This window comes from Maylandia zebra, linkage group LG7 (genome assembly GCF_041146795.1).
Source record: "Maylandia zebra isolate NMK-2024a linkage group LG7, Mzebra_GT3a, whole genome shotgun sequence".
Lineage (NCBI taxonomy): Eukaryota > Metazoa > Chordata > Actinopteri > Cichliformes > Cichlidae > Maylandia > Maylandia zebra.
Genome location: NC_135173.1, coordinates 10,905,920 through 10,918,999, shown reverse-complemented (window position 1 = coordinate 10,918,999; position 13,080 = coordinate 10,905,920). Strand labels below are relative to the sequence as shown.

Genomic DNA, 13,080 nt, shown 5'->3' with positions numbered 1-13,080 from the left:
GATTTAAAGCAATGTCAATTACCTGCCCTTTGAGCTTCCTTCATCTTTTATTTATCTATCCAGTTTCCATGTTATTTATCAGTTTTTAATATTCATTGACAATTCACTCATTTGTTTATATTCCTTTCTGTCTTCTTGTCTCTCATCATTTTTTATTCTTCTTTTATGTTTCTGCTTCCCAATGGCTGCTGCTCTTGTCTGACAGGATGAACCTTTGTGCCCAGTCAGCAAAGGTTCTGCAATGAGCCCTACACCTTTACTGTTGTTTCTGGTTCTGGCTTCAGGGTCAGTGCCGTCTCACTGCTTCAGAAGGCTCATTCCTAACATATTAACTTCTATGATATTCAATGTTTCTTGGCGATTGCAAAGTTCTTTTTAGGGGCAGTGTAAATCAGGTAGTATGATGGACATTCAATCCTTAAAGCTGATTTATTTTTCCATTATGTTGTAATATGTAATATGTTGGTTATTACAATTTAAAAAGTTTTATAAACAGTAAAGATTTTAATTTCCATGAGGTATTATACTCACTAAAATAATTTAATAAGGAAATAGCTGATGAGAAAAAAGTAAGAAGTATAACACAGCTTAATAAATAGGTGAGATCTTTTCTTTGTTGAATAATTCCCTTACTCACAGAATGTTGCATCTATCTTATATTGTACATAATTTTGCACAATTTTGTTTAAAAAAATAATGTTTAAGGTATTGTACAAAGTTACTAGACTGTGACAGCACTGAGCAGCTCCTTCAGTGGGAGACTGCGGCACCCACGGTGTGGGACGGAGAGATTTCGCAGGTCTTTCCTCCCCACTGCTGTCAGACTCCACAACAAAGACTTTAACTGAACAAACACACACATCCACACATGTGCAATAACACTAAGTGCAATAATCCTTTCTGGCATCGTTGTATTTTTACTCAGTTGTATATAGCATTCGTATTCTATTTTTATCTTATTGTATATTTTTATTCTATTTTATTCTACTGTATATAGTATATTATTTTATTCTATTCTGTACAGCTGTGTACTGTATTTATTCTTATTGTATTCTAATTTTTGCGTCATAACTTTTGCACTGTCCACTTCCTGCTGTGACAAAACAAATTTCCCACGTGTGGGACTAATAAAGGTTATCTTATCTTATCTTATCTTATCTTATCTTATCTTATCTTACTAGTGGACCTTTATGTATCATATCAGCTAAATCCATAAAACAAAAGAGAAAAGCAGATAAATTATATGTGAACTCGTTGAGTCACCACCCAACTGTGAACAATTTATAAGACATCTAAATATTTGGAAAAAAAATATCTGGCATATCTTTGTGAACTCTGCCTTTCATTGTGCTATAAAGGAGTAGAACATACACACAACAGGCCACCAATTCATGTGCCTTTTGGTGTTTATATTATGAAGAGGCCATGCTGGGAAGCAGAAAGGGAGGGGAGGAATAACGTAGGAAGTAGATGAACAGAGTAAATGTAGGCCGTGTCCTTTTCCTCTCCCATCTGTCCCATTACTTTTGGCTAAGCTCCTCATAGGAAGACGGTTTGTGTCCAAGCCAGTCCATTTTGTCACTGGAGTAAACAAAGGAAGCTTCACATGGCTTTCCTGCCCTTTGAAAATAGAAGACCCCCACCTCTTTCTCCTAGGCCTTTGGCATGCACGGATATCCTGAATACTCCCATTAAATTAAAAAAACAGCTACACACTGAAGCTACCAGGTGCAAGCCATTGCACAAAGATTGAGGTCTGAAAACACCTCTAAATATTTGAACAGAGCTGTTAAATTAATATTTCAGTTTCCTTGCTTTTTTGCTGACAGTTAAATAAAACATAAGTGTATATGTTGATACCGCTCTCGCTGATTATTATAACACTGGACCGCATAGCTATTTAGCCACAGAAAGAGCTAACCTTTCGCTGCACTTATCCAGGAAACACTCAAGGAGATAACACCATAAACTGTTGTTTTTACACTTCAGGTTCTGTATGGGTAAAACTAATGATATCTAAATAAATAATCTGTATGCGCTTAGTGTGCTGGGTAGATGTTTTTTGTCAACTTGGGATTAAGCCACACAGTTTTGAGTATTTCTGCTATGCTAACTATCTCCGGTTCCATCTAGTTATAACAGATATAATGTGGCAGGTATGTACGTTGTTGTTGTATCAAGGGGAAAGGGGGAAAACATGCTTCTCTAAAAACCTGTCAGTGTGAAAAGTAGACTTGATACAACACCGACAGTAGACTATAGAATGACTGAATTTGATATAGTATAATCATAAAATGCTTATTACTGTTAGTAGCAGCAATAGTGGTGGTAGCAGTTGAGATAGAGCTTTTGAATGTCAGAGAAGACTGCTTCTAATTTACTTACACTTGATCTGTCCAACAGGAAGACGATTCTGATTGTGGAGGAGGGACTTGTCTAAGACCGAGCCTTTGGCCAGTGTTCGGGTTTCAGCTGCTGCTGTTGTGGCTCAGCACATCTTTGCAACACTCATGACCCCTACACGCGATTACATACACTCATACACTGATCATCGAGTCATTTCGCTGGAGGCCAGAAGACACTCGAGTTGCACCATACAGGATGTATGCAGAATATTTGCAACAAGACATTTTTATTTTCTCAAGACCAATATCAGCATTTCCATTTGCCAATGCCAAAGGGTGCTCATTCATTACCTCCTCATTATTTTCCAAGAAGAGAGACACATTTACTGTGCTCAGCTGCACTCATTTTCATGATATACTCCTTAATATTCTCCTATGGTGCAAGAGTAAGAGCTAACCAAACCCTTTAATTCTGCCTCATTTTCTCTTGTGTGTCTGATTTATTTTGAGGAGGTTGAAAGACGTTTTCCCACTATGCCAACTAAATCTCATTCGAAGCCTGTATGTTCACTGACAGCATTGATTTGTGTGGTTGTCGGTATTGTTTGTTGCTTATTATATTCATTGTGTATGAATAAGTATGCTGTAAGGATCGTTTATTTTGGCAACCAGAGCAAGTATTAAGAGTATCCCTTTTGATTTGTTTTTAAATGTACTTTACCAACCTATCTACATTTCATTTTTGTACTCAAAATCAGTAAGCATTTTGTGTCTAGCTAGGTGTTGTATTGTAGCAGCATGTGCTCAGTACAGAGCGAAAGACAACACCGACTTTTTGACACCAAAGCTCCACACAGTACCAATGACCGCAAACCTACTAAAGAGAATCTGCACAATAGCTTAATTCGAGATATTCCTCAGATGTGGGTGTACATCAGTAAACAAGCTACATTATTAGCTAGATATTATAGATATTTCACCAAGAGATAAGTGAGGTCAGGTTGCATCCAATGTGATAATCTATTAGGATATTGCAATTTTCAAATATATTTGTACTTCAAGTGACAGCTTTGGTTGTCTTCAGTTTGATGCATCAAATTCCCAGTGCCTATGTAGTAAATCAAACTGTCTGGTATTTGAATGAAGCAACACATCAGATTTGTATTCTTACCACGTATGCTTCTATGCTAACGCTTGCTGCAGTTTAGCAGAGAGGGTATCCCTTGCAGTAATTTGTTATGAAATAGTCCAAATCTGCTGCAGTTCTTCTGCTTTTTTGGCTTACAGATAGGTGATGGAAACAATCGTTGACTTTGATGATGAGAGAGGAATATCATTCCCCTCTTTTGCCAAAACAAAGCTAAGCCAGGCTTGAGCTTGGGTTCCAACACCTCTCTTTATTAATCCTGTTTCTGTTTCCTTTCTGGATCGCCAGACTCAGGAGCCAAGATGACTTGTGAATGAGATCAGCATATCAAAATGACTGTTTCTTTGTTTTCTTGCTGTTCTCTTTATGCTTGTTTCCTCTTTGTGTTGCTCTATAAGTGCTGTGAAGCAGACGCTGAAGGCTCAGTGTCGAAATGCTGCAATGTCATGGGATGAGCTTGTTCTGTGTTTGAACTCTGTCTATGCCTACGATCAGCATCAGGGCATGCTGGAGAGAACTTTGAGAGCACTCTTTTACCAATGATAATTTTCCATTGCCTTACTTTGTCTTAGGTTTTAGTAAGTCATAAAGATCATACATAAGTTCATCTTTTCCCTGTTTCTTTTTTTTTTTTTTAAGAATAAAAGTAATGTTCTCTCCACCTCGCCTTCATGGTGATATACTGGTGTGATCAGGTTATGCTGTCTAGCAAAGTTATGTGTTGACTTGTGTTTTACCCTGAGGGTCCCCTGTCTGTGTGCAGGCATGTATGTGTCCCTCCGATATCTGATTGTGCTTTAATACCGTACATGAAATACTCTTTTGTGGATCTTCACTAGCCTGAATAAATTTTGTATACATTTGTACACTAATACTATTTACTGTAAAAAAGAGAAAATGGAAGAAATGAAAAAAATGTTTATAATATGGTGTTAGTTATTGTGCATATATAATAAATTCACAAAAAACGTTGTATTAGTATGACCTGAGATTCTCCTTATTGCTCACATCTGGTCAGATGCTTTGGCTCCACTGGGAGCAGACCAAACATGTCATCCTTCCTGCTGACAGAGACAGCTGCTGAAAAAGAAAGACCATCTGCATTTGTGGTTCACTGTGTCTGTGTTGGTATATGAAGGAAGGGTGTGGGTGATTTGGGATTAGTCAAGTAGCTCTTTACACTACAGTTTTCTTATTAATGCCTAATTATCAAATTACTGAAAGAAAGTACAACTTAACACCTGGCCGGCTAAAAAACATCATGCCTAGTTTGTGTCTGACCACACCCCAGATCTCTGATATGTGGGATTTGCGGTTGGGTGTTGTCATAGCCAATAGCCTGTCTACATCAGTACAAGAAGGTAATAGCCTAAATCATATTTCCATGGTCTTGGGTATTTATTTCCTAAATATGCTGGCGGATGTGTGCTAAAATGTGTAAATGTTTGCAGCTTTATTTCATTTTATCTTTCATTCCAAAGTAAAGTCTAAATCTTGTTATGAAAACACTTCCTTTACTTCAGCATGTTAAATACAGTAATTGTGCAGTTCAAATGACCACTCAAAGAAGTCTAAGTGCTACCTTAAAAGACATGATTTAAGACATTTTTTTCTTGTTCCACTTCCTTCATACCTCAACTACACATATAAAACCATACACATCCATTTTTACATGATTTCTGGGGTGAGGAAGGCAGTGGCTCCTCCGGGTGGAAATCTTAGCTGTATGTAAGATGTCAAACAGAATGGCAGAGAGTGCCCCACTGAGTACTGTCAGAGGCCTCAGTGTTTTTGATTTTTGTGATGCCTGTTGCAGCATTATTGACACAGACAGCTCTGCTATCCCCTGCCTAAAGCAGCAAGCAAATGTCAGATGCTAACACCAGTGAGTACTTGAGCATAATCTACACTTTACCTGTTGGGGTTTGTGTTGTTTATCTGACCATAATATAAGAATGTGTAAGGCCACAATTTGGAGTAGTAGCTATTAAAAATATTTGTTTTTCTTAGAGATGTGTCTGCCTGGGAGGTCTTTGTATGTGTGCTACTCAGCAATGATCTAGTAGGGAGGTTGTAACAGGACACCCTTGTAAATAGGCACAAGGTCATACCCTTTAACATGCCTGGCTTAAAATCCTACAGACATAGAAGAAAAGCAGGAACTAGTTAGACATCTCTGTTTAATGCTTAACAAATCAAAAACCTTCCTTCTAACCAAAAATAAAATAAACCTGTAACAATGTATTCAAAGTCAAAAAGATCCCTCATTTTACTGGTTTAACTTACTAACTGGTACACACATGTAGATTAACAACAGCATGGTATAATATAAGGAATACACCTTGAATCCATTGCTTCTAAGGATTTACATCGGGTGGCTTCAATCCAATTTAACTTTTTTGTTTTGATTTTTCTTTCATTACTCAATATTTCTGAGGAACAGTATTAATATTAGATCCCCCAAGAAAGACCATGACTCATCTGTGGTTAAGTTAAAATCTTAGAGTGGCTTTTTAGGTTTGTTCCACTAATTGCAGGAAGTGGCACACTAGACTAATGCTGCATCAACATCGTGACCCGTGACTGGATCTGCAAGGATCAGCATGTCATCAAGTACACTCCTCCAAAGTTCATTAACTCTTTTGTGAAGTAATATAACATCTATTTGTGTAGACCTTTACCGGCAAATGGTTGTTTTTTTTGGAACGGTGTTGCAACTTAATGGCACTCTAATTTTAGCTCCAACACTCTCGACAGCCTTTGGGTCATGAGGTTCCCGGGGCAGTCAACCCACGTCTGAATAAACTTCCCTGAATCTGGTTAATATAATGTGGTTTACATTAGCTACAACATTTTTAATTGGCACTGTTTGTTTTTTTTCTAACTGTTAAAAAAAGCACACTTCCTGTAAGCCGTGACATAGAGGTCACAGTTTTTCCGTCACTACAAGGCTTCAGCCGGGCAGGGGCATCGGGGTCAATAAGGTTTTGAAGTGTAGTAAGAAAAATTTTTCCAGTATCTTCTGTAAATGCTCCCTGATTGCTTGGGTATATTTATGGTGTATTTTCCTGTGAGAGACACACTCTTCCCCCCTCCAAGCTAGGATCAAACAGTATTTGTATATAAATCTTTATGTTTATGGAAGTCCAAAAGGATTTAGCACACTGGAAAAGGAAAAGAGAGAACGTGTCAAATAAGTTGTTAATCACACGAAATGATCCCAAATAGTCTTTAAACATTTTCCTGTTGCAGTTTACTTTTTTTAATCACCTGTTTTTGTGAACCCCTGCACACAGGCTGGCAGCAAAGTCAATCAAAGACAGCCTCAACAATATTTGCAACACGGTGAGAAAGATGTGTTAAACAACCTGAAGGTCGGGCAGAACACCAAACATACACTTGGCATGGACTTTCAGGAAATGCCACAGTCTTTTCCAAACCCATAAACATGACCACACACTTGTCTGTTCTTCCTACCTTGTTTTTTTTTCTCTCAGTTTGTAATCATGTTGTAGGTACAGTACATATCTGCATGTGTGTGTCCTGAATGTAATTGGTAGCCATAGCCCGGGTAAAATCTAACCAGGTGAATGGTCTTAACATAACACATTCCACTCTAGCCCCTACTGAGTCTTGATTTGTGGATTTTCTCTGTGTTTAGAGTGGGGCCTAACATATAGTATAACTGGTAACATGAGGTGTTAAGTTTGTTGGGGCCATGTGCATTCACCGAGGTTCTTTCCATGGGATCAGATATTTTTATAAGTCTCTCAACATAAAAACTTACACTTTTGTGAATGACATAGAAACTGTACAACTTTTAAAGGTATCCTGTTAAGTTTGTGGCCACTAGTAGCACAGTGTAGTAGTGTTTTTATAGGCTCATTCCTGTTTTGCTTGTACTCTGCACATTCAAAACAGATTCTGCAACTGGTTTCCCTTTATTCTACTGATCAGCAGATATGGGTACTTAGATGTAAAGCAATGTGATGTGAGGCAGGTTGCCACATAAAGGTAAAAAATAACACACTTTAAGGGGTGGTTGCAAGCAATACAGGACTAATTAAATAACACAGTCGTTTTTTCAGTCTATTTGAGTATTTGAATAAAGAATATTTTACTTATATATATAGATTGATTAGTGTGTAATTCGATCTTCAAACAAACTGATTCTCACAATCTTAGAATTAATTGATTTAAAAAATAGGGCGCCACTTTGTGGAAGGTGCCATGTTGCTCCACTATCTTGAATACAGTGGCCAAGCTGGACACCACTGTTACACCTGATTACATTTTATATATATGGCTAGAGATCATGTAGGTAATATGCCAAAGGTGGAGGAGAGTAGAACTCGTTGGTGTACGTGTGCATCTTCAGGCTCAAGATATGAAGTATCATGCCTACACTAAACTGCCAAAAGTATTCACTCAGCCGTTCAAATTATTGAATTCAGTTATTCCAATCACTTCAGTGGCCCCAGGTTTATAAAATCAAGCACCTAGGCACGCAGACTGCTTCTACAAATATTTGTGAAAAAATGAGTCACTCTCAGGAGCTCAGTGAATTCCAGCATCGTGCCATGATAGTTATGAAATTTCCTCCCTACTAATTATTCCTGTTTGGAAGGACTGGGAACGACAGCAATTCTGCCACAAAGTGGTATGCCAAGTAAAATCGCAGAGCGGGATGTGCTGATGCTGAGGTGCATAGTGTACTGCAGATTTCATGTGGCCTTCAGTTTAGCTCAAGAACAGTATGTAGAGATCTTCTTGGAATGAACTTCCTTGGCCAAGCAGCTGCATCCAAGCCTTACATCACTAAGCACAATACAAAGCTTCAAATGCAGTGGCGTATTGCACGCCACCGCTGAGCTCTAGAGCAGCCGAGAGATGTTCTCTAGAGTGATGATGAATCACATTTCTCCATCTGGAAATCTGATGGATGAGTCTGGGTTTGGAGGTTGCCAGGAGAGTGGTAGTTGTCTGACTCCACTGGGCTAATGTAAATAACAGTATTGGTTATCAAAATCATTTCTTATATTTCTGTAATATCGAAATTAATTCATTTAAACTCAATGTTATTTATATACCAAATCACAATAACCATTGCCTCAAGGTTCTTAATATTGTAAGGTAAGGACCCCATAATAATACAAAAAACCCAGAGAAAATCCCAACAATAATATGACACCTATGAGCAAGCATCATGGTGACAGTGGGGAGGAAAAACTCCCTTTTAACAGGAAGAAACCTCCAGCAGAACCAGGCTCAGGCCACATGCTGTGTTGAGGTGAAGGGAGGCAGACAAAGACAAACAAAGACACGCTGTGGAAGAGAGCCAGCGATTAATAATAACTAATCCACCAGTACACATAATCTGTTTAATTGAAATGATATTTTTAATGTCAAAATATAATTACTGCTGTTATCTGTGAATTTTCAATTTCACCGTTTAATAAAAAAGCAGAAACACAGTATCTTTTGATTTAGATGACAAGATAGATTTGCATCACTGCTTTAAACTTAAAGCATGCAGCTACAGACAGTGTTCAGCCAAAAGAAGAATGGGACTTCCTGGAATAGACTGACTGGTCCCAAAGAGCTTTGAGCTCAGCATCACAAAGACAGTTTGGCATTACACAAAAAGATAGATTACCCTGAGACAGACTACAGCCTGCAGCAGTTCCGTGATAAGTTCTCATAGACACTTGTACTACCTGACATGTATCTTTAAAACGTATGTAATGCAATGCTGCTTCAACACAGCTTGATTTAATTCATATATTTTTGCCTATATTGCTACTGCAATCATGGCAAAGGTGTCCTCCATTCAACTCGTGCCTAAAATGTGTGCACAACACTCAGAAAACTAAAAAACATATGAAAAAAAATATTAGACAGACAGGAAGGGAAAATGTCACTTGGTTCACTTGGTTGTAATTGTTGCCCCATTGACAATTTAGCAGGCCCTCTGCTAGAAACGGGGGAGCAGTAGAACTTTGGCAGGTGGTACAAAGAGACCTCACAGAGCTGGCGTGAACATTCGACTTTTTGAACTATGTTTACATCTCAAGTTACTTGTGTGTACAGCATGTGTGTTTGTGTGCAAATCACTCAGGTAGGTACTAAGAGACTTACAGATCGCTTGCAATTTCCCCTACTCTATGCCATGTTGACAGTCACAACATAGTGACTACGTGTACAGGTCGGACACAGACACATGTGGGATGAAGTGTACCTGCTGACCTGGAGACGCTTTTCTGTCTGTTCTTTAATTTAACCAATCATCTTTCCTCCTCTGTGTGTCTCCAGTTCTATACGAATCACGTGGGGGTAAATTAGCAGTGAGGAGCAGACAAGACAAGGTGACTGTTTGCAGATGTTTAAGAAAGAAGGAAGCACAGGTTTAGGCACTATTTTAGGACCTGCTTCCAAATGTCCCCTATTCTAAGTCATTAGTTTGATACTTTGACTTTCTGTTGTAGTGGTCGGAGTGGATGTTTGTGTGTTTTTTGGATAGTCTCTTGTTGTTTAACTGGAGTTAGTTTTTACTTTTTACTGTAATCACGTCATCGATCAAAGTGGATCTTGGGAATTAAATTCATTTTCTGTGGTTACTGACAAATTTCATTTTCATCTTTGTTCACTTCCGGAGTAATCTAATTAGCGAGGCTCCACTGGGAAGAAATGGATACATCTGATCAAAAGGGTTGTTTAAAAAAAATAACCATGTGTATGAAAGAACATGACAATTGTATTAAATAGCTTGACCTTTACAATAAATGCTGAGCACATAAACATGACCCATTTGTGTGTTTTTGTTCCCCCACTTTGTTTCTGTGCTGCACACATTTGAGTGATCCACCGTCAAAGGATTGGCACAATAGACTCAGTGTGGGATGTTGATGTGTTTGTGTCACAAGCTCCTTGTGTACTATGCTAAAGGATGTGTCATTTAAACAGTTCGGGGTTTTGTGGATATACAAACTCACAAGGCCATTTTGCTTATGAATTGTTCCAAGGCTCAGTCTCAAATGTTCACATCACCACCCATAAACACAGGAGAAGTGACAGACAAAAGGCATTACAAGAATTCTGCTCTTGAACTGAGTGTGGTCTCTTGAATTGTTTAAGTAATATTTCTCAGTACAGGAATTATAGTGCAGAAATTTTCGAGTTTGAAAAATAGCTTTCTAACAAGAAACCGACTGAAGAGTCAATTTAACATCACTTTTTCCCCATAAAAGAGAGTAAAAAGTGCAATTTCCATGGTGCATCTACAGATATGAACCTCAGTGATGACTCAGCAGTTTAAGATGAGTCATATGTAAAATTTTGGTCTCTACTTTCTGTGATCAATAAGTTTCAGTATGTCCATGGCAATGACAAAAGCACTTGTTCACTGATGAATTATCTGAGAGGAAAATCAATGGCGTATTGAGTGGTTTAGAACTGTAATGGTTTTCTGATCCTCTTTAAAGCTATTTTTAGGAATATGTTGGTGACTCAGTTTGCTATTGTGCATGATAATGAACTGATGTGTTAAAACTCTAGGTTTGCATTTCTGTTAGCTGCCCACTCTGCAGCATTTCCCTTGAAATGAGAGTCAGAAATAAAAATCAAATGAAAATTTAACTTGAAGGCAGACAGCGGGGCTGGCATCACACACATTTCATCTCACACGCTGTGTTTTTATTTGTTTGTACAAGAAGTGTGTGTGCAGTTTATTTGTGCTGCCTGTAACTGTCAGTGGATCACAATTACGAGCAGTGACTATAATCGCATGCACTGACAACAGGAAATGTGTGTTTGTTTAAAGGAGGATGTCTTGACACAGTATCTGTGTTTACAGAGTCTAGCCCCAGCACTGTCATCACTAACTCCAACAGAGCTAACACAACCCCTAAATTTGACTCTTTTCTAATTAGACTGAAATACCTGAGCCACCTCCCCTCTGCACTCCCACATTTCCTCATACAGAGTCCTTTTCTGCTTTACGTCGCTCTCTGTCTTGCTCAAACTATTACCCCATTGGTACGCTATTCCCTCCTTTAATTTCTCATTCCGACTGGCTGTAATCTGGAAGAGAGGCTGGAATGATTAGAGGTCAGCTAATTTGCTGCAGATGAAAATGTCCACGTAATGGGACTTGCGGGGAAATAATAGTACACAACACAATGCACACAAAATTTCCAAACAAATCTGCAGGAAGTCTGTTAATACTCCACACACTCCGCAAATATGCACAAAGACAGCCCAGCCGTCAGTACCCTGCTCTGCATTGTACCTCCCTCATAAAGAAATTGGTTTTTATCGCATAACTCTTCATTTATACTCGTATCATATCAACTTCTTTACTCTCTATATCATCTCCATCTCTTATTGAACTTCCCCCTTCTATTGCCAGCAGGATGAAGATAGGTTTCTGCCAATAACTTGCCACAGATGTCAGGAGTCTTGCATGGTGACAGCACTCTTATGAGGAAAGTGGTGGGCTACTGGGTCTCTCTAATTTCCATCTTCTAGCAGAAGCTGTTGCTCTTGGAGTCAGTGAAAACACCCACTGGATTCTTGCTAAGAGAAGTCAGTAATGAGATTGTGGTGAAGAAGTCTTTCTGTTGGAAACTCAAACTGGTAAAGGTTATCCAGTCATCTGTTGCTCGTTATGTGTGAACATGCGTGTTTTTGAATCTGTGTGAATGTGAGTTCTGGAAAGACAAAAGAGAGAGAGAAAAAAAAGTTGGAATCAATCTCCCTCAAGCATACAGTGTGTGGTTTAGTTATATTATGTGGATGTAGATGAGATATGGTACACAAAGAAAGAGAGTAAAGAAAGGGAGCTTGAGCATTACTCCAGTGAAAGTATCTGACTCATGCCTGATTGTTTATTATTGCAAATGACTGTAGTCCTCTCAGGAAGCCACAGGAGTATTACTCATTGCACCAAAGAGAAGATAGCGATGTAGTCTGTCTCCCCTTAGACATTTATTCGTCTATTGGTCTGTTTTTGTTTTGCACACATGGTATGATTTGAAAGAAAATACCGGGAATTCCCATAATGCAGCAAGCCCCTGCCTTGTGATAACTTACATGATGTCTCTTTACTGCACTTCTCATCAGGCTCCTATCCAAGGACTGCTCTGTGACTGCTGCATTGAAGGTATTTAGAGAAAAGCCAGCTAAGTGTCATGCCTGCTGTCTTGTGCTGTCGTCACTGGAAATAGACATGTCACTCAGGAGATGGATGCAATGTCTTCATGCACCCCCACCGGTAATTTCACTACTTAGAGAAAGAAGTAAAGTAGCATAAACAACCTCACTGTCCTTTGCATCCCCATTAGGTTTATCTTTGTTGACAAGTGCCTGCTGATATCTGTTTTGTTTTGGACTCAGTGTTCCCTGGTGAGGTTGTAAAAAAGCAGAGTGAAAAGGGTCCAAAAAGATGACTGAGTAGTAAAAGGTGAGCGAGAGTGAGATAGGTAAAGAATCCGCAGAACAAAACATTTAAAATAATGGGGTTTTTTGCAGACTTGTAGGAACGCATACTGCAGTCTGTCCAAATGTATAACTGTGGTAGCACTGCTTTTC

The 13,080-nt window shown here is 38.7% G+C and overlaps 1 protein-coding gene across 4 annotated transcripts in view; it reads left to right on the top strand.

Annotated features, from left to right (window-relative positions):
• Window positions 1–4,465, top strand: part of LOC101476728 (voltage-dependent calcium channel subunit alpha-2/delta-1) — an 81,261-nt gene extending 76,796 nt beyond the window's left edge. For 3 of the 4 annotated variants that reach the window (XM_076885733.1, XM_076885732.1, XM_076885730.1), the window contains 2 exons: window positions 206–285; window positions 2,404–4,465. In XM_076885733.1, the coding sequence (XP_076741848.1) occupies window positions 206–285; window positions 2,404–2,440 (117 nt within the window). In that variant the 3' untranslated portion in view covers window positions 2,441–4,465. The remainder of the gene's footprint in view (window positions 1–205; window positions 286–2,403) is intronic. The other variant, XM_076885731.1, reaches the window with a different exon arrangement.
• Window positions 4,466–13,080: the final 8,615 nt, after the last annotated feature.